This window comes from Alosa alosa, chromosome 13 (genome assembly GCF_017589495.1).
Source record: "Alosa alosa isolate M-15738 ecotype Scorff River chromosome 13, AALO_Geno_1.1, whole genome shotgun sequence".
Taxonomy (NCBI): Eukaryota; Metazoa; Chordata; class Actinopteri; order Clupeiformes; family Clupeidae; genus Alosa; species Alosa alosa.
The window spans coordinates 20,926,719-20,953,996 of NC_063201.1; the positions used below are offsets into that span (position 1 = coordinate 20,926,719).

At 44.0% G+C, this 27,278-nt stretch overlaps 1 protein-coding gene across 3 annotated transcripts; it reads left to right on the forward strand.

Annotated features, from left to right (window-relative positions):
• Positions 1-3,297: 3,297 nt before the first annotated feature.
• On the forward strand, positions 3,298-27,278 carry hace1 (HECT domain and ankyrin repeat containing E3 ubiquitin protein ligase 1). 3 transcript variants are annotated; one of them, XM_048260670.1, is made up of 24 exons: positions 3,298-3,565; positions 4,060-4,114; positions 4,640-4,729; positions 5,301-5,405; positions 6,979-7,054; positions 7,271-7,402; positions 7,782-7,864; positions 8,385-8,481; positions 8,977-9,078; positions 9,741-9,847; positions 10,143-10,341; positions 13,657-14,093; positions 15,771-15,839; positions 15,957-16,044; positions 17,731-17,842; positions 19,601-19,698; positions 20,764-20,851; positions 21,542-21,691; positions 21,855-22,051; positions 22,776-22,907; positions 24,054-24,152; positions 25,501-25,571; positions 25,766-25,879; positions 26,416-27,278. In XM_048260670.1, exons 1-24 carry the CDS (start codon positions 3,475-3,477, stop codon positions 26,516-26,518), a joined length of 2,895 nt encoding a protein of 964 aa, XP_048116627.1. In that variant the 5' UTR covers positions 3,298-3,474; the 3' UTR covers positions 26,519-27,278. The 3 variants fall into 3 exon arrangements, with proteins under 3 accessions (XP_048116627.1, XP_048116628.1, XP_048116629.1); XM_048260671.1 differs by having other exon boundaries at positions 10,143-10,293; positions 26,416-27,256; XM_048260672.1 differs by having other exon boundaries at positions 3,493-3,565; positions 4,645-4,729; positions 26,416-27,256.

Genomic DNA, 27,278 nt, shown 5'->3' on the forward strand with positions numbered 1-27,278 from the left:
TCAGACAGAATTATTGCTAGATATGATATTAACACATCATTCAACACAGATATTCCACATAATGGTGAAGTTAGTTACTGGAAAAGCTAACATTCACAGCTAACATCGCTAACGTTAGCGATGTTAGCTCGCTAGCTAATTCTAACATATTTGGTTAACATTCCATTATGAAAACAATAAAAGCTATATTTCTAATAAATTCCCGTTTTCAATTGACATACAAAGTACTTTAATTCTTACCTTGAATGATAAGGACAGGCAGAGTTTGAACAGCTTATACATGTAGTCAGCTGCATGACAGAAAAGTGACAGTTGAAGTCACTGGTGGCTGGAGTTGAAATGTCAGTCAGGGGTGGGGGATGGGAATTGCTGTGTGTGCGCATGCGCTTATCAAGAGCGTTAAACACAATCGTAGCCTATGTGAAAATTATTAACTTGTTGCCATTTTAGACTGTTACATTGAAATGGCTACTAAACTGATTGATAGAAGTGTCCAAACAATAGTAACATTAGCCTAGTGGGCTATTATTACTACTATTATGATTATTATGGTTCTCATATGATGTGACGTCAATTTCAGATCAATTTGACTGATTTAACATTAATCATATTGACCCAAGTTTTATAGTGACTACATGTCCCTGTTGAACCTCTTTACAATCACAAGCAAGCCAGCTTGTAAAGCTAAAATAGTATGAAATTATGCTCAACATGTTGGTCAAAGCCTTGACTAATTCTTGACATCAAATTGACATCAAGGTGCCCGCTGGGTAGGGTATAGCCTACACTTTTTAGGACTAGCCTATACAGGCTGCAACTTCACATGAAAAAAAGCTCACTTCCCCTCAAATAGAAGACACAATTCAAGCAAGTGGTCCACACAAAATGCACCGCACTGGTGCATCTGCCAATTTAAGACCTAAATAAATATAGGCTATTTAATATAGGCTATTTGATTTGTGAACCACTCCGCTTCAGTCAAGGGCTCGATGGGAGCATGACACAGTCCAAACTGCAGGATCCCCCTGGGGAATGCAAGGGGCTGAAGGCATTGAGCGCCTTTAAGAAAACTATGTATAAGTCTATGTGAATCAACAGTCAAATCCTCCACTTAGATAGATAGATAGATAGATACTTTATTGATCCCCAAGGGGAAATTAAAAAAAAAAAAACATTAAACTTTAACATGCTATGCAGAAATGGCAGCCATGTACACAGGACATATAGGCCTAGCCTACTTTCACAGAGGGGGCCTTACCCTAATCAAGAAAATTCTGTCATAATTTCAATATAGCCTAACAAAGGCAAAGTGTAGGCAAAACTCCTGAAGCTTCACAAATACAGGCTAGGCCTATTTTATATTTTAAATGTTAGACTTCAAAGACCCCACAGAAACCCTGGATATGGTACATTCAATGTAAACCGATAACTCTTGGTTAAATTAACAGATAGCTGGTTAAACAATAATATTTGTTATTTCATTTTCTTAAAGTGAGTGCTGACCAATTAAATTGGTTGTTGAGGAAAAAAAATCCATGAACAAATGAGATTGGTTAATGGATAACCTATGTGTCTTAGTTAAATTAACCAATATTTGCTTAACTAATGATGTTGGTTAATGAACAACTAATGTATTGGTTTAATAATTACCAATATGTTTGTTAAATTAGCTAATATATGCTTAACCAACGATATTAGTTGTTTTTTTAACCAATCTGTTTTTAGAGTGTACTGTTATGCAGTGGACAAGTAGATAGACAGATAGATAGATAGATAGATAGATGGATACTTAATTGATCCCCAGGGGAAAATTCATGGTCCCAGTAGCTCAAGACATCACACACAACATACACTACAACATAGACAGGATGACAAACAAATAACAAATCCACATTAGGCTACTAATAAGGACAGTAAAAGATACTAAATCAAGAATCCACATGAATGTACTAAGGATGTATAAGCATGAGGCACTTGCAGTGACAGACCCTGTGTTTCAGTATGCAGTGTAAGGTGCTTTATGAGGTGTGCGCCATAGTGCAAAGACCAACAGTGCAGCAGTGCAGGGACCAGCAATAAATTTGGACGAAGTGAGGAAGTTGATACAATTTGTGAGGAAGTGAGGAAGTTGATACAATTTCTGATACAATATAATAATATCTATTTTTAGGAGTGGGACAGAAAGTTGACACAGTGATCTTAAGTAGATATCTTAGGCCTAGTCCTATGCTGGCAGTACATGTTAATTGTGACAAAACCAAATACTGATGTTTTGTTTTTAAAACTCAAGACACTTAAGCATTCTGGTTTTCAATAGAATTTCCACTCTTCACCTCCATGTCCAAAGATGTCTGCATTTTGCACTACAAGTGAATAACTACATACATCTTGCAATGAATTTAAGTATCACATAATCACTGCACATAATACTAACATTATCATGGGCATGTATTGTGATAGTACTGTATCATGATTTACTCTGTGACATACATATGTATAATCCTATTTGTTATCTGTTAAAAAGGGGACATGTCAATAGGAGTATAGACATGTCTTTTTAATATACTGTACATATAAACACAAATGTCTATGTTTTAAACGTTTTCGTCATCCCTACATGTCCATGTGTTATTCTACCCTTGTTTGATGTTTGCAGAGTTGAGTGCCACCCAGACACAGGAGCAGGAGGGCCAAGATTGCAGACACTACTCTGCTTTAATGTGTTTAATCTATCTGTCACTATTTAAATACATATAAAACGACACAGCATCGTATTTTTTCTTCTAAATGCACATACGGTTGTTGGACATAGACCTATTGTTTGTGGGCCAGGGGGTATTTCAAAGTAACAAATATAAGAGGCTCAACACAGTAAAAGTAGGCTAATGAACAATAGGGTATTTGTTGGACAAGGCTGGTGGGCATTAGAGGTAGTGGAGGAACATTCCTACTGCAGATAAAACTGGAGCTGGCTGCTGTTGCCCATACCAAATATCAAAAGAAATGTAAATATGTGAATATATATGTAAAAATGTAATATATCTTTTTGGAAACGAACATGAAATACTGTAGGTTATTCACAATTTAGGGAATTTTCGGATGATTATCAATTTAAGGTTTTGCTACATATTAATTTTATATAGCATAAGTTTGTGCCAGTAGGCTGATATGATAAATAGGTTTATGTTGTACATCTCCTACAAATATCCTGTCGAGGCACCGAAAACTACTATTCCCAGACTTCCTCTGTGTCTACGCGCAAGGGATTTCGTAAAAACAGGAAGGAGAACGAGGAAATAATGCTGAATGAATCATAGGGCAGGCTGGCGTCCTGCGGTTGAACACTGGACTCCGAAAACATTCCCTAGCCGCCAGCTAGATGGATGACACGGGGACCCAAGACAACTCGGTTCAGTGAGAGCAGGGGTGCTCGATGCTCAATTTCCTCTTTTCATCCGAGTATTTTGTACACATATGATGGAACGGGCGATGGAGCAGTTAAATGTACAGCTGAATCGGCTGACGCGTTCTCTACGCCGCGCCAGGACTGTGGAACTCCCGGAAGGTAAAAGAGACCAAGCGAGCTCAAATCTTTTTTTCTCAAATGGCTGCGTAATTGAATTATTCCATAATGTGATGTTAAATGATAGGCGGGCATACGAGCAAATGTTGTGTCGTTGAGACACCCTGAAAATATTTTCCTGATTACAAGATGACTATCTAAATATAGCTTAGCGATTGTCCTAACATAAATGTTTACTTACAGTAACCAATCAGGCCTAGTTGTCAATGACCACATATTATGCGCAAAGAGGAATGAGTACCTCTGAAATGTGTTTAAGATGCATTTTTTATTTAGGATCACATCCAGATTGTATTGTTCATTTTCAAGCTTAAAGTGGCTTAAAATAATGTTCAAGCTGTTTCACTTGAGAAAGCCAAGGAAATGTAGGGGAATGACAAGTTATCTGTATATCTTTGAAGTCGAAGTTGTTTACAGCCGTGCGTAACAGTGAGGTACAGCCCTAACCTCTTGGTCGTCTTGTGTCATAATAACAGACAATGAGACAGCAGTATACACACTCATGCCCATGGTGATGGCTGACCAACACAGGTATGTTGAAAAGAAAAGAAGTGTGCTGTCCAGCTGTGATAAGATCATAACAGTCTACCTCCTCATTCTCAGTCAGTAATGTTTTTGATGTCATGTTGGGTGTTATAATACCACTAGCTGAAAAAGGAAACGGGGTGTATTCCAAGTGTGTGGTTTAAGTGACTAAGCCAGGTACGTTGACTCAGAGTAGCCTAGTGAACATCCCTAGAGAAGAGTCCGAATGCTTTGTTTTCATTGGATAATGAGGCCATAGTAGAGCTTTCCCATGATTAGTTCTGTTGCTTACTCTGAGTTACCTGAGGCGGTTAGTCGCTAAATCATGGAATATCTCCCAGATCTGTCAGTGTGAAAAACAAAAAACAAACAATACTTTTGTCTTTGTCAAACAAAAGTATTGTTTGACAAAACATAGGGCTGGTGACATACTTCATTTATTTATGTTTGCCTCTATGTTTAATAATAACCATCTGTGAAAACCTGGTTCTCAAAAGTTCACTCTGAATTCTTTCTAATTTCATTACTAAGATCAGTAGCTGAACTACTCTTGAATTCTAAGTTTGATGTCAACTATGCCTTTGGTCGGGTGAAGAGAAGTCTCCTTCATATTGCTGCCAAGTAAGCTTTTTGATTGTTCACAATCCACCAAGGCTTTCATGTCTTCTAATGGTCTGGCTTAGTAAACAGAGGATTGTCAAGAAAAATATTCCACAACGTACTCTGTTGTTGTTGGTTTGTCTCTGCTCATTTCTTAATGGTGACATCATCAGACTTGGGTGGGAAATGGTCATGTGGATTATGTTCTCTTTCTTTCTTTATTCCTGAAGTGATCCCTTCATTATCATTCCTTTATTTAGCAGATGAAATTTACACAACAGTACCCAAAACCACTAGAAGTGATATTAATTGGAATTGGAAATGTATTTATTTAAAACGGGGACAATGCACAAATAAACATTAATCTTGTGATACAGGATAATATGTGCGTGGCCAGGTTATAGCAACAATTGCTAATTTCCACCTGTAGTCCCTGGGCAGGTATGACAATGTAAAAGTAACAATTTTAATGAATTAATAGCCCCCACAGTGTCCCCGTAAATTATTTTGGTGTTGCTTATGAGCAGGAGTGCTTGTGGGGGATTGGGGTTGTGCTTAGGGTTGTATTATCCTGTGTGTTTTTCTTTGGCAGTTGTGGATCAGTGGAGTGTCTGGTTCTGCTGCTGAAGAGAGGTGCCAATCCAAACTATCAGGACATATCTGGCTGCACCCCCCTCCATCTGGCTGCCAGGAATGGGTAAGCTCTCAGGGATACTCACATTCAGTAATTTAGTCAGACAGTTTTGCTTTTAAGCCAGACATTCTCAACCTTTTTGGGTGCTAAGACACACCAAAAGTAAAACGAAAGCGCCAAGGCACATCAACATATGGTTACTGATGAATTTTACACACATTATTATAGGCCAGGGGGGTGGTCATTCTCATACATATTTCTATACATACAGTGTCCATGAGCTGACCACAAAAGAAAGCCAAGTAATGACATTCAAACACTGGGAAAGGTCAGTGTTTCCCATACATTGACTTATTTGTGGCGGCCCAGTATCAACATTGACCACCACACAATGATTTTCCAGGTTGTGCTAAATTGTGCTTAAATCTGGTTAGCATTATAACCACGCTGCGCTAATTTGTTAAAAACTGTTGCATTCAAGTTAATTCTGCAAACCTACCACCACAAATAGAATTTAATTCTGTGGGAAACACTGAAGGTGATAGTATTGTGTTGCTCGAAGAAGGAAAGGGTGCTGTCAAAGTTGTGGGAGTCCTCAGATTGGTAAGTAGAAGACGTTTTTTTTTGTAACTAGAGCAGGCATGTGAAAAAAGTTGTTAGGTCTTGCATCTGCAACATATCCTAACAGCCATGCTTATAAGTATAAGTATAAGTATAAGTAAGTATATATACTCTTTTGATCCTGTGAGGGAAATTTGGTCTCTGCATTTATCCCAATCTGTGAATGAGTGAAACACACTCAGCACACAGTGAACACACAGTGAGGTGAAGCACACACTAATCCCGGCGCAATGAGCTGCCTGCAACAACAGCGGTGCTCGGGGAGCAGTGAGGGGAAACCTAGGAACACCTTGTTGCGCCATGCGCTCGACGTTTGATAACAAAACCCCTCGCAATGTGGAATGGACATCCTACTAAATTTGAATAAGCTTTTGACGAGTGACTATGCGCTTTTGACTGTCATGATAGGGCCCTTTGCCTTTTATTATTCCACTAGACATGGCCAAGCACTGCCACCTACAGACCTCTTTATCCATTACAGTGTATTCACATGTATTGATCTGGCAGAGACTGTTACCTAAAGTGCATTCCAAGTGATGTTGAAATCAAGCCAAGTCATGTAACCAAAAGGTTGCTCTTAACCAGATTAGTTCTGGAGTAAGAACCAGGTCTAGGTTTGGTGGAATTTGCAATTTCACGAGACATAAAGCCAAAGCAAAGGTCCAACGTTTGAAGGACAAAATGGTACAATGATTAGTTCCATTAAGTCCCATTGACATATACGGCAACTAGTGACAAGACACCGTGTAACGTAAGTGTAATTCAGTGATTTCAGGCAAAATAACCACTGGCGACTTGAAATGTTGCACGTCTAAGTTAAAATAATTTCAACTTTTGAAGTGATGAGCAAGGAGCAAATCGCTGCATGTGAACGGGGCTTAAGCTACATTTTGACTCATTCAAACAGTTTTGATATAGAATGTGATTTCGGCCCTGTCCTGTATACGGCCGCTGCCGTTCCTGTCCTGTAGAGATTCCCCATTTTGTCAGTCATGTCATCTGTTTTCCCCCTCAGACAGAAGAAATGTATGGGAAGGCTGCTGGAATACAATGCAGATGTCAACATTTGCAACAATGAGGGACTGACAGCTGTGAGTTTTATCCTTGTGTAACGGAGGCGAACTCATAGAGCTGTGACTAATGCCTACTATAGCTTTCATGGATTACGGCAGTTGTTTGTTGCTTTAAATTGCATATAACCAGTGATGACAAAACCATAATAATGACCGCAAACACATGGCAGTTTCCCCCAAACCTATGGGCATAATGTTTCCCTCTGTGTTGCACTTCTCACCATCCTGCACCAGATCCATTGGCTGGCTGTGAATGGCCGCACTGAGTTACTGCACGACCTGGTGCAGCACGTTACCAACGTGGACGTGGAGGACGCCATGGGCCAGACCGCTCTGCACGTGGCCTGCCAGAACGGACACAAGACGGTAAGTAATCACACCATCCTCTTTCAACAGACACGCTTCCTCATCACAGGAACCGGACACAGGACTGTAGATCTCACCAAACCAATGTAGCTACATACAAAGCTATATGCAGTAGGCAATGGCCAGGAATGTTTTGGTTCTTGAAAAATGATAGAAAAAGGAATAACGCCATTGTTTTGGTAGCTGAGGTTAATCAGTTTGCTGTGTGTAAATGAAGTTATGTCACCGTAATGGATGGGTACTAAAGTGAGCCAAATTGAAGTGAAAACATTAGAGGTTAATTTTCACAGTCTGCTGTTAATGGAAAGATGGATTTGAGTGTAAGCTGAAGTTTTTGATGATGCTGATGATGACCCTCTTTTGCCTGTCTCTTTTGTAGACCGTGCTTTGCTTGCTGGACAGTGGTGCAGACATCAACAGGCCCAACGTCTCTGGAGCGACGCCGCTCTACTTTGCTTGCAGGTAATTGGTCACCATCATGCCCCCACCAGCTACCTGCAGCTACCATCATCAACCTTCATGCAGAGGATGCGGCCTTTTCATAAGGAATGAGACAGATCAGGACCATATGAGGACCAGATGAGGACCAGCTTAGGGCCATATGAGAACCAGATCAGGGCCATTATGAGAACCAGATCAGGGCTATATGAGGACCAGCTCAGGGCCATATGATGACCAGCTCAGATGAGAACCAGTTCAGGACCAGATGAGGGCCAGATGAGGTCCAGCTCAGGTCCAGCTCAGGGCTAGTCTAGTGTAGTGTAGTAGTAGTCTAGTAGTCTAGAGAAGATCAGTGTGTGAGGGTCATTTCAGCCAGCTGTCTAAAGGAGATGAAGGCAGTTTATGTTTCAGAGCCTTGCAAATATGGATTCCTATGCTGCACATATTGATGCCATAGTTGCGGTGTTGTGTGGCTGAGGTGTTAATCGTAACCGTAACTGAGTCTTTGTCTGCCATGCGTTTCCTCTCTTCTCTTGAGCAGTCACGGCCAGAGGGACACTGCCCAGATTCTGCTCTCCAGAGGGGCCAAGTATCTAGCAGACAAGAATGGGGTCACGCCACTGGACCTGTGTGTGCAGGTTAGATGCATATGGACACACACACACACACACACACACACACACACACACACACACACACACGGCAGGATATTTCTTTACATCTGATCCCCTGGAGTCTAAATGATTAATGTATTAAAGTAAAAGCTCTAATATTAAACAAGTGGTTCCAGCCCATGATAAGCTGCATTGGAAGCGGTTGTAATATACTTTGCTGTCATACACCTGTGATGGCCATTACATCTAACTGCAGCATACCAAAACTGTGCTGCTGCTTCTATTTGTTGCTTGGCAACCCTTGTCAGCAAAGAACTACATTGCGTTGTGGAAGAATGATGACAAATTATTGCGCTTTCAATGCTGTTTGTTTATTTTATAAAACCTTGTCATATCCTCCTAATACACCACACACACACACACACACACACACACACACACTGCACATAAATACTCTGAATACTCAAATCTGCAGTCCCACAGTTCCATTTGTGTTGTCCTTCGCGTTCCTTCCTGTAGGGTGGCTATGGAGAGACCTGTGAGATTCTCATTCAGCACCACGGCAGGCTCTTCCAGACCCTTATCCAGATGACTCAGAACGACGAGCTCAAAGAGAGCATGGTACGCCCCTCTTCTTCTGCTAAACATTCTGCTAAAATTAAACACCAAAATTACAGGGTTGCTTTTTTTAGTGTATTTGTGCATGCATATAGTGCAACTGGAAAGTTTTCCGACCATTTTAAGTTTTCCACATTTTGCTTTGTTTCAGACTCATCTTAAACTGGATTCAATTCTTTTTTTTTCCCTCATCAATCTGCACACAATGCCCAACAAAAGCAGGTGTTTGGAGTCTTTTGTAAATGTATAAAAAAAAAGACTGAAATATTTAATTTACATAAGTATTCAGACCCTTTAATTTAGGCACAGGTGGACTCCAATCAAGTTGTAGAAGCATCTCAAGGACCATTGATAGAAGTAGGATGCACAATAGCTCAATTACAAGTATCTTGTTAATGGAATATTTCAGTCTTTTTTTTTTTTTACAAAACACTCCAAACACCTGTTTTTGTGTGGAGTGTTGGAGTATTGTGTGTAGATTGATGAGAAAAAAAATTAATTGAATCAATTTTAAGATGAATCTGAAACATAACAAAATGTGGAAAACCTGAAAACTTTCCAGTTGCACTGTACATGTGTTTCAGGGCAGGAGGACTGTATTATCATGAATATTAATTGTGTGTTTATGTGTTTTTGTTGTTTGTTTTTGTTGTTTGTGTGTGCAGCTCAGGCAGGTTCTGGAACACGTCTCGCAGCAGAGTGACTCTCATTACCAGCGCATTCTTACCAGTCTGGCTGAGGTTGCCACCACCAATGGACACAAGCTTCTCAGGTACACACACACACACACTCACTCTCTCACTCTCTCTCTCTCTCTCTCTCTCTCTCTCTCTCCCTCTCTCTCCCACACACACACACACATACCTCACACTGCTTCCTCACACACAAACTCACCTCCCTTAATACACACACAAACAATTTCAGAGTTTGCAGTGGTAGCCAAACAAACAGGCAATAATAATGCACCCTCACACACACAAATATGCACATAACATGCATATTACATGTCTAGTTCTTACAATATCCTTCTCTCTCTTCAACATCTTTCCTTAATATCCCCTTAAAAGTTTGTCCAGTAGCTACGAAGCTCAGATGAAGAGCCTTCTACGCATCGTCCGCATCTTCTGTCACGTGTTCCGCCTTGGCCCATCCTCGCCCAGCAACGGCAACGACATGGGCTACAACGGCAACAAGACACCCCGCAGCCAGGTCTTCAAGGTCAGCAGGCACCAGAGCGTTCAAATGTGGAGGGCGGACGCCATCAGAGTAAACAAACGCACATCGCCTTCACTCTTTACCCTTCGCTCTTTCTACACACACACACACATTGTGCACACACACATGCACACACACACATGCAGACACACACACACATGCAGACACACACACACATGCAGACACACACACACATGCAGACACACACACACATGCAGACACACACACACATGCAGACACACACACACATGCAGACACACACACATGCAGACACACACACATGCAGACACACACACACATGCAGACACACACATGCAGACACACACACACACAGCACACACGTGCACACATACACACACCACATACATGCAAACACACACACACACACACACACACACACACACACACACACACACACACACACACACACACACACACATAACAAGCATTAAGTATTCATTCAAGTTTTCAAGTTATCTGGTCCTCAAGTATTCAAGTTACTTTTAGGTAAAAAGTGTGGGCTTTTTTTGGTTGCGCTGCCTGACATTTTTTGGGTGTTGAAATTGCAAATACAGTCTAAAAATGTACTAAAATACCTGTAAACGTTGCACAACCGTTAAGACTTGTTTAAACACAGTCTTCCGGCTTCAAAACAATGCATTCTGTCAATTTTTAAAGGTTATTTTGAAAACATGTTTTTAAATATAATCACAATTATTCAAACACCACACTTAATTTGCATAATTCCTAGATTGTTTGCAAAATGACACACTTTAGTCAAAACATACACACTTCAGTCAAAACATATACACATATTTGTGAAAATGCTATTAGTTTTCATTTAACTAACACAGTCCTCAATGATCAGACACTATTGCAGCCAGTTTCACACTGCTGTGATAAATAAAAAACACATTTGTAAAAAAACTAATGTTACGAAATAGCATGTGCTAGATTTTTGGCCAGACATTGTTATGTAAGGGTTCATTTAGATGACAAAAAATAGTGACAAACCCACAACATTCTTCATGATTAGTTTGAGATATAGGGGGAATGTCCACAAATAGGCCTACTATAACGCTCGGCCAAGACGAAGCAAAACCTCTGCGTTTAACCTAAAAAGCGTCTCCGTGTGGACAGGCCCTTACCAAGCACTGCACAACACTGATGCTACAGACTGAATATTTCAAGTATTTATTTCAATACTTACAGTATTTCAGTAATCAACCAACAATGAAATCAAAGAAACAAATAAAATCTGTAGACAAATACAAATTACTACATGAACTACATGAAGTACATACACTTTGACTCTGAAGAAAAACTACTGTAAAAGCTGCTTTTATAGTACACCTGAGTGCTGCGTTTTCAAATTAGCACATGTGTGCTTCCACACCTGGTGGATGTGGTTTTCCAATTTGTTCATTAGTGTGCTCATTGCGTGGAAGTTTTTATTTTAGTGTGTAAACAATCGTAAAAACTGTAAAAACTCAAGGCTCTAATATATGGTAGCCTACCACAGACAAAGAATCTGACTAGAACCGCTTCAGAATCTCTACTCTGTTCCACTCAGTGGAGGTCAATCATCTGTTCTCTACTTATCCATGCCCCTGTGGGTTTATATATAAATGCTTAATCGCTTTGACATTGAAACCTGCAAAGAAACCCATGCACTAGGCCTTCAGTAGCACACAGCAGTCTCCACCATGCAAATAAAAGGGACGTGGGTATGCACATGCGAGGGAACAGCCTTACAAAGGCTATGGATAGGGTGCTGATGGTGAAGGCCATTGCAGGGGCAACTGCTCCTCTTATCCCTGCCCTTGGTTTTGAGGGTTTTGTAATAGACTTTCCTCTCCTCATTCCTCTCCTGGCTCTGGGTCAGTAAAGGGGGCTGTGCTTGTCCTTTGCTTAGCGTGTCCACCAGGGGGTGTTAGAGGATAGCCGGCCATCTCCTATTTATGAGCCTGAGAGATACATAGATACTATGTATGCACTTTCCCTCCCTCCCCTTCTCTTTAGCAGTGGGGGACAGCAGACCTTAATACACATCTGTGTGGACACATACAGTCTTCGAGTAATGGATATGAGGAGTGGATATGAAACATGCACATTTAGGTGCGGCTGAGCTGATCTGAGACCACTCATGAAAAGATGAAAAAGTGGAGAAATGAAAGAGAAGCTCTGACCTGCGTGGTGTAGATTTGCACAGTGACATACTATTACTTTATTTAAATGTAGTGCTTTCATTTACAATCAAATCATTATGTCAGGTCTTCTACTGCACTACTATTTAACATTTTTATATTTTGTCCTTCAAAAAATAAACAATCACCAACAGAAACAAAACACAAAAACATAACATTGACCGGACAATCATTGACAGACATTACATTGACAGAAAAAAAAAAAAAAAGGGAGGAACATCACAACAACAAAAACAAACATCCCCAGCAAATGACAAAGACTAAGACATGTGACATACTATTGAGGATAACATCCCAGAAAATAGGAAGAATGTGGCGTTTTGCCTTTCAGAAGTAATCTCTTTAAATATCTATTTGTGTCACAGAGACATGCGCAGTCTGACACACACACACACACACACACACACACACACACACACACACACACAGTAATACCGGTGAAGAATGCCCCCCGTGTGCCGGTGCTGTGAGCTAGAACGGCTAATCATTTGAGGTGGAGTGGCGGGGCTGCTGGTGAAAGGTGGGATTTGGGGCTGGCGTGGAGCCCTAAGCCCTGGGGAGGGGAGCGCCAGCTGAGCATGTCCCGGTCTCCACAATGGTCCACAACGCTCCACAGCCCTCACCGGCCATCTGGGGCATGGAGTTAGCCACAAGGTCAAAAGAGGGATTTTTTTAAAGTCTCACTCCCTTCTACCAACTCTTGTTCGTGCTTTCTTTCTTTCTTTCTTTCTTTCTTTCTTTCTTTCTTTCTTTCTTTCTTTCTTTCTATCTCATCACACATCCCACCTACATACCTCCTCTGGCTTCATCTCTATTTTGCATCATGCATCTTTATATATTTTCTACATGACTTATAAATGTTCTATTTTACATGTGTCTATTGTATTATCCCTTCTCTCTCTCTCCTCCTCTTTTCATCCCACCTGTCACCTCTGTTCCTCTTTTCTCAACCTCCCTCTCTTCCTCTGTCTCTCTTTCCCTCTTCATCTCTCTATCCCTCTTCTTCCCTCTCTCTCTTCCTCCCTCTGTCTCTCTCTCCCCTCTCCATCCCTCTCTCTCTTCCTCCCTCTGTCTCTCTCTCTCTCTCTCTCTCTCTCTCTCTCTCTCTCTCTCTCTCTCTCTCTCTCTCTCTCTCTCTCTCCCCCTCTCTCTCTTACAGCCCCTGGAGTTGCTGTGGCACTCTCTGGACGAGTGGCTAGTGCTCATCTCCACCGAGCTGGAGCGGACGCAACGTGACCCTTCTTCCTCGTCCGGCACGTCTGGTAGCGACATCGCCTCCCTCCTGAGGAAGCAGCACGAGGTCGAGCCTCGCCCCTCCTCCCCCCCTTTCCTCCCCTCCTCCTCCTCCTACCCCTCTGCCTCCCCTTCCCTCATGTCCTCCTCCCCAGCTTTCTCCCCACCACCCTCCGTCGCCGTGGAAACGGCTGAATCACCTGCGCTGACGTCCCTCCCCCCGTCGCTGGACGCCGAGTCTGTGGGAGTGAAGCCGGCGGACATGTGCGCAGACGGCCAGGATGTCATCGCCATGACGGCCAACCGCCTCAGTGCCGTCATCCAGGCCTTCTACATGTGCTGCTCCTGTCAGATGCCCCAAGGGTGAGCATCGCGACCTCTGACCTCACTCTGACCCTCCTGACCCTCCTCAATCACACACCTGATTCCCCTGAATAATACATACAGAACACTCCGGAACAGACAGGCTGACAGAGCATGATCACAGTAAACCAAGTTCAAGGTCGGGTCAAAGGCTAGTCAGATTAAATAGTCATGTTCCCTGTCACTCACACACTGTGATATCATCATATCTGTTCGTTACACAGCCACACAGTCACAACTGGTATCAAGACAATAATGCTAATCCCTTTCATAATAGGTAGTCCCGACATCATGCGTGGTGTTGCCCTGTGTAGCCGAGGTAGTCCTGGCATCATGCGTGGTGTAGCCTTGTGTAGCCCTGTTAGTCCTGGCATCATGTGTGGTGTTGCCCTGTGTAGCCGAGGTATTCCTGGCATCATGCGTGGTGTTGCCAAGGTAGTCCTGGTATTATATGTGGTGTAGCTGAGGTCCTCCTGGCATCATGCCTGGTGTTGTTCTGTGTTGCCGAGGTAGACTTGGCATCATGCATAGTGTTGCTTTCTCCACAAAAGCACTGTGTTGCATTCTATTGTTGCAGAGGATTAGAACTACTCCGAGAACAGCTTGATGCTGTTTTTTACTTTATCAAGGAAAACTACAAATCTGCCCAGAAAGGATTATTAGAACACCCCCATGCCCCCCGTTGCCTTTGTGTGGGTTTCGCCACAGGGAAAGAGAGGCTAACATTGCCTCTTAGAGAGAGGAGATGGTCTGCACACTGTATATGGGCTCCAAGAAATACTTTATTTATTCTTAAAAGGCAACGTTTCGATCTTCGTCAGGCAAATAAGAACTTGCCTCTTGCTATGCTGTGGGGAGCTGCCTCCAGTCTGGTTTTCAGTGTATGCATAACAGCAGGCTGTGGCTCTGGGATCTCTAGAGACCATTTCAGTTGTTATAGGCAGTTTCTAGAGAGTTCCATTATCAGCATCATAGTTGTTCCCACAAGGCTTCCGTTTTAACATTCCATATGTTATCTTAATGAAGCGGAAGTAGATTGGGAACAAAATAGAACGTTCAAGCATTGTTTTTGTTTTTCTTGTTGAAAGGGTCTATAGGCACTATATGAACTAAATCAGATTGAATTGCGATGGGGTCTGGTATAGGAACGCATGTGGCCCAGGTCTGACTGAGCTCGCGGTCCTGATCTGGGCATCCACGCCAAAATACCCCCCACAACAGGACCAGGGAAGACAAACAAGCTCGTAATGCCTGCTCGTTTTCTTCGTAAGACACCCTCGAAACCTTCCAATTATGTGTAATTAGATCATTAAACCAATACTTAATTAACAAGGAGTAGAATGGCTCATATTGGCAAGTTGAAGTTGGATGTCTTTCTCTTGGCCTCCATCCCTCTCTCTGTCTCTCTCTCTCTTTCTCTCACTCTCTCTTTTCTATTTCTCAGGCTTGTTTTTCATGAGGACCTCAAAAACATAGTTGCTCTCCCATTTGAAAAGTGTTTAGGATTAGAAGGAGAATGACACAGTGGCCGTTGGCTGAGGTGTCTCTGTACAGCCTTGCTTTCCTGGTTGTTTTCCTCCTACCTTTTCAGTGAAATAATAATCTGTCCTCTCCTCTCCTTGTTGTTTTGTATTGTGTGTGTGTGTGTGTGTGTGTGTGTGTGTGTGTCTGTCTCAGGATGACCTCGCCACGCTTCATAGAGTTTGTGTGTCGACATGATGAGGTTTTGAAGTGTTTTGTAACCAGGTAAGCTCACAGTGTCTAAGTGATGTGAGATGAAAAGCTGCTTTAATGTGTGATTTGCTCAGAAACAGTCTCACTTCATTTTGGCAGCCCATTTTTCAAAACTGTTTCCTTTTGTAGGAATCCCAAGATCATTTTTAACCATTTCCACTTCCTGTTAGAATGTCCAGAGCTCATGTCCCGCTTCATGCACATCATCAAAGGCCAGGTAAGGTGTTAGACACATGTGCGCGCACACACACATACACACACACAAACACTCCTGTTCTCTCTCTTTCTCTTTCTATCACACTCATTATCTCTCTCTTTCTAACTCTCTCTCTCTCTCACAAACACACACACCCACACACCTCTACATCAACACACTTACTGTTGCATACACGCGCTCTCGCACGCACACACACTCTTCACCACCCTGAGCCAGGTTTACATCAGGTCTCTGTCAGACTCTCCTGTCTTTTTCTCTCATACCCTCTCTCTGTCTGTATCTCTCTCTCTCCTCCAACCCTCTATAAATAACGCTCACTATCCTGAAGCAGCTCTTTGTCACACTGGTGTCTGTGTGTGTGTGTGTGTGCGTGTGTGCGTGTGTGTGTGTGCGTGTGTGCGTGTGTGTATGAGCATCGTCACTGAGGTCTCGTGCTGAAGTGACTTTGAAATGCCCGTGCCCGGCAGCCGCCAGCTCTTAACAGGGGCCCGTTACGCCGCTGACAACACTTGTCTTAAGTCCCGTTTATATGGCCGCATAAATTTGACGAGTCCCCGCTTCCAGTGCTCAGCGCTGCCTCGGCACTATGGCCCGACTCCCTCCTCTCTCTCTCTCTCTCTCCTCTCCCTCTCCCTCTCCTCTCTCTCTCTCTCTCTCTCTCTCCCTCTCCCTCTCTCTCTCTCCCTCCCATTCATCCTCTGCACTCCGAGCCTCGTTAGCTTCGGATTACGGTCCGCCTGGGAATGCGGCGCAGTTTTAATTACAGATCGTTTTTTTAACCTGCTGCCGATTCCATCTTCTGATCTGCCTTTCTGTGTGCGTGTTAGCTACCACCCCCCCCCCCCCCCAACTCCATTCCACCCCTGGGGAAAAAGGGTTCCTCTTGCGCAGATTAAATTCTTCCCCACGTGTTCTTCTCCCTCCTTCCTTCAAGAACAAAGCCATTCAAGTATTATGCAAATGGCTGCCGGCTGCCATATCACTTCTATCTCTCCCGCTGTCTCCCCCACTCCTCCTCCCCTTCCCTACCCCTTCTCGCTCTTTCCCTTCTTCTCTCTATTTTTCTGTCTACCCCCCTCCCTCTCTCACTTGCATTGTCTCTTTCTATCTTCTCTCTTTATCTCTGTATCACTCTTTCTGTCTCCAGCTCTCCTCTCTCTCTCTCTCTCTCTCTCACTCTCTTTGTTTTCAGCTCAGCTATCAGCCGGTAATTCACCTTTTGTACTGAGGAGTTTAAGTGCGTACTTGCACTTGCGGCATCTGTGCCGTACCCGAGTACGTTTGCACCCCAAAGTCCGATTCGTTTGACCAGTGTGATCGCTCCGTACTGTACCCGGCACCCGGGCGCGGTACGTTTATCCATGCCTGGGTTTGCTTGAGGAGGTGGACTCGGGCGCGGTACGGTTGGGTTTCTGATCGCGCTTATGCAAAGATTCTAGAGCACAGCAGCTCAACCGTGCCTGGGTACAGTTTGATAGTGTGCAGAGTGTGGACCAAGAATGGGAGAGAACCGTACTCCGGCACGGTACAAGTGAACCATGCCCAGTGTGAGTACGCCCTAAGAAGTCAGACAGTTAGTAGAACTCCACCTCCAGCTCAAGCAGAGATGCAGCACCAGGTACCACAGGCCTGGCTGTACTGAATCACATGTGACTGATGCTCTCTCTCTGGGCTTCTCCCTGGCAGCCCTTTAAGGACCGCTGCGAGTGGTTCTATGAGCACCTGCTGGCTGGGCAGCCGGACTCGGACATGGTGCACCGGCCAGTCAACGAGAACGACATCCTGCTGATTCACAGAGGTAGGACCCCTGAGCCAGGAGCGCAAGGCTTTAGCCTGAACCGTCTGCCCGTCAAAATGGCAAGAAGTAGATGTTCATCTGTTGCCTGGTTGCAAGAAAATACATTGTGATGTAATATTTGAAGTTTACATGCATAAATATACTTTACTTTAAATGTTTAAAGCAACACCAAAGAACTTTTCCTCTGTCGCACGCACTATTTGTTTATCCAGCACTGGCTTTGGAAATAACAAGACAAATAACAATCCACAGACAAGGTAGAATATGTTGCATGATTTTATGAAAGTATGATGTATTGCGACATCAGATGCAAGTCACATTTGTAGTTTCTTATGTCTCATTCCATTGAACTACAGATCCGCTACCCGATCTGGTAAACTTACATAGTGCGGTTATAGCTGATGGAGGGCCGCGAAGCGAATGCAGAAGTGCCGTTCACCCTGTTACGAGTTGATGAACCACTGAAACGATTTTGGAAACATTATTTTAAGGTAGAAAAAACTCTTTGGTGTTGCTTTAAAATACTACGCAACTCGTGCTTATGGGAATGCATGCATAATTTCAAGTTACTCATTATTCAGTAATGTCATTACTCAACTGTGTTTTGGGAGACTCATCTGAAGCTAGTACACACACACACACACTAACACACACACACACCAACACACAGACACCAACACACAGACACACACACAGAAACACACACACACACACACACACCAACACACAGTCATGGGTTCTTAAGACTGTTAAGAGTTCTTAACAGTACTGCAGATAGTCCCACAGTCACCATTTCATTTTTTCAATCTTTCATTGGTATGTGTAAAAAAATGTAAATGTAAATCAGGTTTCTTGGTCAAGTATACTTGCTTATACAAGGAATTTGGTCTCTGCATTTATCCCATCCGTGAATTAGTGAATACACAAAACACACAGTGAGGTGAAGCACACACTAACCCAGAGCAGTGAGCTGCCTTGCTACAGCAGCGCTCGGGGAGCAGTGAGGGGTTAGGTACCTTGCTCAAGGGCACTTCAGCCTTTCCTACTGGTCGGGGATTGAACCGGCAACCCTCCAGTTACAAGCCCGAAGCCCTAACCAGTAGGCCACGACTGCCCCAATGCCATGCAGTGCATGCATGTGATGCAGTGCATAGAGGTATCCCTCTGGTTGTGTCCTATAGGAGGCTAAGCCCTGCAGAAATACCCTCTGGTTACTGAACTGCAGGCACTTCACACTGCTGTCTTTTTCAGAGCAGGTGTGCCATCTAAGACGTACTCCTCTAAGACACACTCTCGTCAAGCTTTTAAATGCTTTGAGATGTTTTATTCCTACGCTTGACGTTATGCACCTGTTCTAATTTGCATAGTCTCCTCTTTGAATGTTTATCGTCTTATCATCGCATTTGGTAATGATGTTTGTCATAATTGCACCTGTTGGCCCCATTGTTTGTATTTCTGTTTTCGCAGAATCGTGCCACAATCCAAATGATCATACAGATAAGAAAAGCAAAACTGCACCTAGACTGACTCTCTCTCCTCCTCCCACCCCTCTTCTCCTCTCATCCCTCTCTCCTCCCATTCCTCTTCCTCCCACCCCTCTTCTCCTCTCATCCCTATCTCCTCCCACCCCTCTTCTCCCCTCATCCCTATCTCCTCCCATTCCTCTTCCTCCCACCCCTCTTCTCCTCTCATCCCTATCTCCTCCCATTCCTTTCTTCCTCCCATCCATTTCTTTCTCCCATTACTCTCTCCTCCCAGAATCCATCTTCCGCAGCAGCTGTGAGGTGGTGTTCAAGTCCAACAACGAGAAACTGAAGCAGGGCATCGCCGTGCGTTTCCATGGCGAGGAGGGAATGGTGGGTGTGTTTATGGGGCATTAGCGCTCATGGTGGCACTCAGCTCGTCGCCCGCCCGCTGTTCGCCACTCTCACTGCCTAAAAGCTTTTTATGTCTGCGCCAGTAGTGTTTCAGGACAGCACTTTAGGGGTGTGTGTGTGTGTGTGTGTGTGTGTGTGTACATGTGCGTGTCTGTGTCTACATCTGTGTGTGTGTGTGCGTGTGTGTCTACATCTGTGTGTGTGTGTGTCTACATGTGTGTGTGTCTGTGTGTCCGTGTGTATGTTTCTCTTTGAAACCTTTGTGTTCAATCGGCACTTGTGTGCACTAGTGGTGTGGCCTTCAGTCTGCATAGCCTCAGGTTTTAATAGCCTTTAGCTCTCTTTTGTGATTGCTATGCTCTTACGTATTCAGTATATTGCCATTTGGGTTTAGTGTGTTTCACAAATATATGCGCATGCGTGTGTGTGTGCGCGCATGTGTGCACATGTGTGTTTGCATAGACCTGTGTGTGTGTGTAGATGTGTGTGTGTGTGTGTGTGTGTGTGTGTGTGTGTGTAGACGTGTGTTAAATGTGTGTGTGTGTGTGTACATGTGCGTGTCTGTGTCTACATCTGTGTGTGTGTGTGTGTGTGTGTGTCTGTGTGTCCGTGTGTATGTTTCTCTTTGAAAGCTTTGTGTTCAATCGGCACTTGTGTGCACTAGTGGTGTGGCCTTCAGTCTGCATAGCCTCAGGTTTTAATAGCCTTTAGCTCTCTTTTGTGATTGCTATTCTCTTACATATTCAGTATATTGCCATTTGGGTTTAGTGTGTTTCACAAATGTATGCGCATGCGTGTGTGTGCGCGTGTGTGTGTGCGCTGTGTGTGTGCGCGCATGTGTGTGTTTGCATAGACCTGTGTGTGTGTGTTAAATGTGTGTGTGTGTGTGTGTGTGTAGACGTGTTAAATGTGTGTGTGTGTGTGTGTGTGTAGACGTGTGTTAAATGTGTGTGTGTGTGTGTGTGTGTGTAGACGTGTGTAAAATGTGTGTGTGTGTGTGTAGACGTGTGTTAAATGTCTGTGTGTTTTCTGTTTGTTGTTCAGGGCCAGGGCGTGGTGCGGGAGTGGTTTGATATTCTGTCCAATGAGATCATCAATCCAGACTATGCCCTCTTCACCCAGTCTGCAGATGGTGAGAAACAACATAACAAACAGAAGTAGCTGTTGAAAATGTTTTCATATTTGGTTGAAAAAGTCGCATTGTGTGTTTGTCTGAAGTGTGTGTGTGTGTGTGTGTGTGTGCTTGGCGTGTGTGTAAAAAGGCGTGTGTGTCTTGTAGTGTGCCAAATGCGTGTGTGTGTGTGTGTGTGTGTGTTATTGAGATTTGTTGTGTGTTCAAGTGGTGTACCCTTGATTCTAAATCTTTCCATTGACTTGAATGTGCGATTCTTGAACTTGACTTGACAATTGACTTGAACTACAATTCTTGGCGGCTCTTAAGATCACTGAAGATTTCATTCAATTCCATTTCAGTCAGGAAGTAAGTAAGCATGGGCGTCCATGATGTGTGGTCATTTTTAAAACCCTGAGAGAGCTCTTAAATAGAACTGTGGAAAATAGAACTGTACTTTGGACCCTTTACACCTGCGGGACATAGAATCCTAGGAACATAGGAATTACCCCAGTGTGACACAACATGACAATGTGTATTCTCTTGTGCTCTCCGTCTCTCTCTCTCTCTCTCTCTCTCTCTCTCTCTCTCTCTCTCTCTCTCTCTCTCCCTCTTTCACCCCCCTCTCTCCCCCCCCCCTCTTCCCTTACCTCTCTCTCTCGGTGTGTGTGTGTGTGTGTGTGCACTTATGCTTATACTTGTATATTTCAGGGACAACATTTCAGCCCAACAGTAACTCCTCTGTGAATCCAGACCATCTTAACTACTTCCGTTTCGCTGGTCAGATTTTGGGTCTGGCTCTCTACCACCGTCAACTAGTCAACATCTACTTTACACGTTCCTTCTACAAGCACATACTAGGTACACACACACACACTTAGAGACATATGCACATGCAATATGTTGCCCACCAATGTACCCTACACACAAACACACAGACACACACACACACACACACACACATACATAAACACACCACAGACATGCACACTTCAACTTAACTTAAATCACTCATCTTCCACAGGCATCCCAGTGAACTACCAGGACGTGTCCTCCATCGACCCGGAGTACGGCAAGAACCTCCAGTGGATCCTGGACAACGACATCAGTGACCTGGGCCTGGAGCTGACCTTCTCTGTAGAGACGGATGTGTTCGGGGCCATGGAGGAGGTGCCGCTCAAACCAGGCGGCACCACCATCCAGGTCACCCAGGACAACAAGGTTGGTGGCCCAGTCAGAACTCCTAAGCTCAGGAGAGTGCCATCTAAACCAGAGAATTGATTAATCGGTTATGCTGTTTGTTTTATTTCCTGGCGGAGGGAGGTTTTCGACTTTCTGTTGTTGTTGTCGAGTTGTTGACTTGTTGGATCAAAGTTGTTTTTCCAAAATGTGTAGCCACAGTGTTTGTGGATGGAACAATTATTTTTTATAGTCTTTTTAAGGCCCCTCCCTACTAGATTCCATGGAACTGGCTGGTCAAATTATGTTTCACATATTTATGGGTATTTGATAAATACAGCCTTGGACCATGTTTTGGTTAGCATCTTGGCAGGCAGTAAAAGCTGTGTTACAGATTTGTGGGAGTTTTATTAAGCACTACCCAGCTGATTCTGAAATCTGGCCTTCTGTGCAGCCCTCTTGGAAATAGCCAGAAGTGAGGAGCTGTGTTGTGTTATTACACTTAAGCAGTAGAGGGCAGTGTTTCCTAAGGCACAAGCTGGTGGCCTCTGTTTAGGCTGGGATTTAGCTCTCTGCTCACTTTCTCGCTTGTCAGTGCCTGCAGTGTGTGTGTGTGTGTGTGAGTGAGAGAGAAATGGCTTTTTTTTTACTGTTGCACGTGTATGTGTGTGCGTGCGTGTGCACGTGTGTGTGTGAGTGCGTGTTCACATGCGTGTGTGTGTGTGCGTGTGTGTGCGCGTGTGTGTGCATGCTTTCCCTGGGCAAGGCGGAGTATGTCCAGCTGGTGACAGAGCTGAGGATGACCCGAGCCATCCAGCCCCAGATCAACGCCTTCCTACAGGGCTTCCACACCTTCATCCCCCCCTCCCTCGTTCAGCTGTTCGATGAGTATGAACTGGTCAGTGCTGCTCTCCCTCTATTTCTGCCTGTCCATCTCTCTCTCTCTCCCTGTCTCTCTCCCTCTCTCCTTGATCCCTTCCTCTCACACACTCTCTTGACATTTAATTATGTACTTTATGCTTTTGTTTGTTTTTGTTTATGTAAAGCACATTGAATTGTGTGTGTATGAAATACGCTATATAAATAAACTAGCTTTGCCTTGCCTCTTTCTCTGCAGTCCATCCCTCTCACACACTCTATGTCTCTTTTTCTCTGCTCTCTCTTTCTATCTCTCTCTCTCTCTCTCTCTAGTTCTTATGGCTCTATCCATTTGTATCGGAAATCCCCCGCCCGAGTTGGAAAGTGTAAATCTCCCAGCTATTTCATGAAATTTCACTAAAACACACCCCCTTTTGGTCGTTATTTCAACAGTCCACCTCGGGGCTCCTGAGAGTGCACCAAGCTTAACGTACAAGTTGACAAACAAAGATGGCTGCGCCCGTAATTGCTGAAGTTGAGATGTATTTTCTTTGTATTTGTACTATGTTGGTCGATTTAATGCTCGTACACACTTGATTACATTACTGCTTTAATCCGGTCACCAAATGCACTACCGAGACAGCTGCTGCCCTGGTGGCGTCCATGTTCTTTCTTACAAAGACAAACTGGAACGCTGAAGTGGTACAAGCCAGGCAATTACGTCACGTTCGCTCGTACAACTCGGGCAGTACGATACAAATGGATAGAGCCATTAGTCCTGACACCATTCAGATGCCCTTTTGAGGCCTTTGTACTCATTCCATTTTTGTTCCTGATCCCTGATCCTTTTCCCCTTGATTTCCATACGGACTACATGTACTAAACAGAGACTGTGTGACTCCTCATGTATGGAGATCTTGAGTGTTTACAGCAAGTCTGTGTTTCCTCTGTAACTTCTCTATGAATGGGTGTGTGTGTGTGTGTGTGTGTGTGTGTGTGTGTATGTGTGTGTGTGTTTTGCATATGCTTGTTTGTTTATTTTTGTATGTGCTTATAGTGTTATAGTATAGCGTTTCCACACTGTGTTTTGACGTGTGTGTGCGTGTGTGTGCGTATGTGTGTGTGTGTGTGTGTGTGTGTGTGCATGTGTGTGTGTGTGTGTGTGTGTGCGTGCGTGCGTGTGTAGGAGCTGCTTCTCTCCGGGATGCCAGAGATCGATGTAATGGACTGGACCAGGAACACGGAGTACACCAGTGGCTATGACCTGCAAGAGCCTGTTATCCAGGTGAGTGAGTGAGTCAGTGGAACTGCCTCCTGGCTGTCTGACCGACCTGCGTCAGCAGCCGTCTCTGCCTCTGCTCACCCCAGAGCCCGGTCAGCGGCCGCCTCCCATGTCCGCTCCACCTGCTCCGCCTGCACCAGAGAGCGTTCTTAGAAACGTGCCAAGCATATGTCTGGTGATCCCTAACTGGACCCAGCATTTCTGTGTGTGGGGTTTAGTCTAATCTTAGACACATCTGGTGGAATGCGCTACCAGTTCCTACTAGACAAGGGACATCCATCTTCAAAAAACTTCTGAAGACCCTGCTTTTCAGAGAATATCTCCTCTCGTAGCACCACATACAACTAGCCCTCTTAATTCTAGCTCTTATCACCTGACAAGAACTGACACTTAACTGTTAAAAACAGCACTCACCGATGCACTTTTCTTATTGTACTCTACCTTTTAAAGGTGCTCTAAGCGATGCTGGGCAACGTCACTTCTGTTGACTTTCAAACAAAACAGAGAGCTAGCTCGCTACTTCCTCCCCCTTCCTCCCGTGCTGCTCCCGTGCAATTGAAACTCTCCTAAACGCGCATCTCTTCTGTGATTTGCTGGAACAGTTTTTATGTTATGTTTTTATGGGCTAGATTTGCCCTGGTTGTTGCCGTTTTTGGAGCCTGGGCTGTCCACAGAGATCGCGGTTTTTTTTATAGTGTATTCAGGACACAGACAGCTAGCGGATGGTTAGGTGATGTTTGCAGTAAGTGACATAAAATGTTTTAGCCTAAAAACGTGTGGCATCGCTTAGAGCACCTTTAAAAAATTTTAAATTGCTTTTAGAATTGTTGGGAGAATTGCTTTCTAAAGTTTTAAACTGTTTATCGTGTTGTAAGTCGCTTTGGCTAAAAAGTGTAAGCCAAATGTAACATAATGTTATGTAATGATGCCTAACAGGACCCAGCATTCATGTGTGTGGGCTTTAGTCTAATCTTAGACACATGCCAGCACATGTATGGTGATGCCTAACTTTTTTTAATGAAAAGCTACTCCATTTTGTTACTATATCAAACCATCAGCTCAGGCACTCTGGGATCCTACTCCTGGTGTTGTCCTTACTCAGTGTTTGTTTTAGTAGCTGTCGCCCAATGGAAATGAATGGCAATCTTTTAACTGAGTGGAAATTCATCATGGACATGCACTTTGGTCCCTCGATCTGCTTATGTTTATCCGTGTAGTCATCTCTTAGTTAGATACTCACAGTAATCATGCATTGTTTATTTGACACTGTTGACATGGGGAACTCTGTGGGATGTGTTTATGCGGCTTTTTGGTGGTCTTGCGTGGTTTGACGTGGTGTCTGTCCTTGCAGTGGTTTTGGGAGGCGGTGGAAAACTTCACCCAGGAAGAGAGAGTGCTCCTGCTGCAGTTTGTGACTGGCAGGTAAACAGTCTTTTCTCCGTCTTCTGTCTGTCTGTGTCATATGCTTATAGACGTAATAGCTCTTCTCAGAGAATCTCACTCTGAATCACCACACTATTTGTATTCACCACCAACATGTTAGACATCAATCATTTATTTTCCTATTTTCTCTCTCTCTCTCTCCCCCTCTCCCTCTTTTCTGTGCTGCCTCTCAGCTCCAGGGTTCCCCATGGAGGCTTTGCATATCTCATGGGAGGGAGCGGTTTACAGAAGTTCACCATCGCTGCTGTGCCCTACACCCAGAATCTCCTGCCTACCTCTAGCACCTGGTGAGCTCTGTTGATGCCTGCGTGTGTACACACACACACAGACACACACACAGACACACACACACACACACACACAAACGAATGCAGAGATACTCACCTGGATAAATTATTAATACTCAAATCCACTTGTATTCCAACACACATAGATAATGGTTGTCCTAGACAGACACAATAGAAACATAGGCACCACACACATCCGCTCTTTCATGCACACACAAACATGTATACACACACAATGCTGAATAAAGGACAAACACTAGAGGGCAGTATGGCTCCACTCAGAGGGAACATATAGGCACGCAGAACCGCAGAACCGCTCTCAGAATGTTTCCAAGTCCACCCGTCAGTGGAATATTCTGTCAACGTTCTACAATGAGGAGGAGCGAGTGAAAGTGGCTCGGATGAGTTACATGCGTTGAGAGTTTGAGAATGTTCCGCAAATGCATCCTCTAATGACACGTACACACACGCGACCCATGTGTGTATGCAGTGCACTTGTCTTTCTCTGACCGCTGCTCCTCCTGTGATGTCCACAGCATCAACATGCTGAAACTTCCAGAATACCCCAGCAAGGAAGTGCTGCGCGACCGGCTGCTGGTGGCCCTGCACTGCGGCAGCTACGGCTACACCATGGCATAAGGATGGACCTTACAACTGCTGCCGCATCTGGGTGTGTGTGTGTGTGTGTGTGTGTGTGTGTGTGACACACAGACAATATATTGTTTGTGAATGTATGTCCGCTTGTATTCAAGAGAGTGAAGTGCAAGTTTCTGCGAGAGAAAGTGGAGATCAGTCCTTAGAGTGAGTGTGTGTGTGTGAGAGAGAGAGAGCGAGTATATACACTCCATCACAGGGATATTTTCTCTGCTCTCCTTCTCTGATATCCCCAGAGCCCCTTCTATGGCATTGTCTCAGGTTGTGTGTGTGTGTGGGAAACAGTATCATAGGCTGCCTAAGAGTAATAATGCAGACATAAGAGCCTATTGGCCAATCGATCAGCACTGCCGCACGGATATATTATGATCACAGGACACAATTTGTTTTCAATAAATTTGTATGCTGTGTGTTTGTATGTGAAAAGAGTGTGAGGGAAGGATGTGAAAGGTGTGTGTGTGTGTGTGTGGAGATGTGTGTGTGTGTGTGTGTGTGTCTGTGTAGGGAATAAGTCAGTATTTAGCCCTCTCTTAGCCACCTTGTCAAGCTGCTAAATTCAAGTGACATTAGTTTTAAGTTTCCTAAAACTGTTAGTAGAGATCTCAGAAAATAGTGTCTGATGGAGGAGAATATCAGGGCCAGATTTGATTCCAAGCTGAGCTCCCACACGGGGCAGCATCGGCTGTGTGTGTGTGTGTGTGTGTGTGTGTGTGTGTGTGTGTGTGTGTGTGTGTGTGTGTGTGTG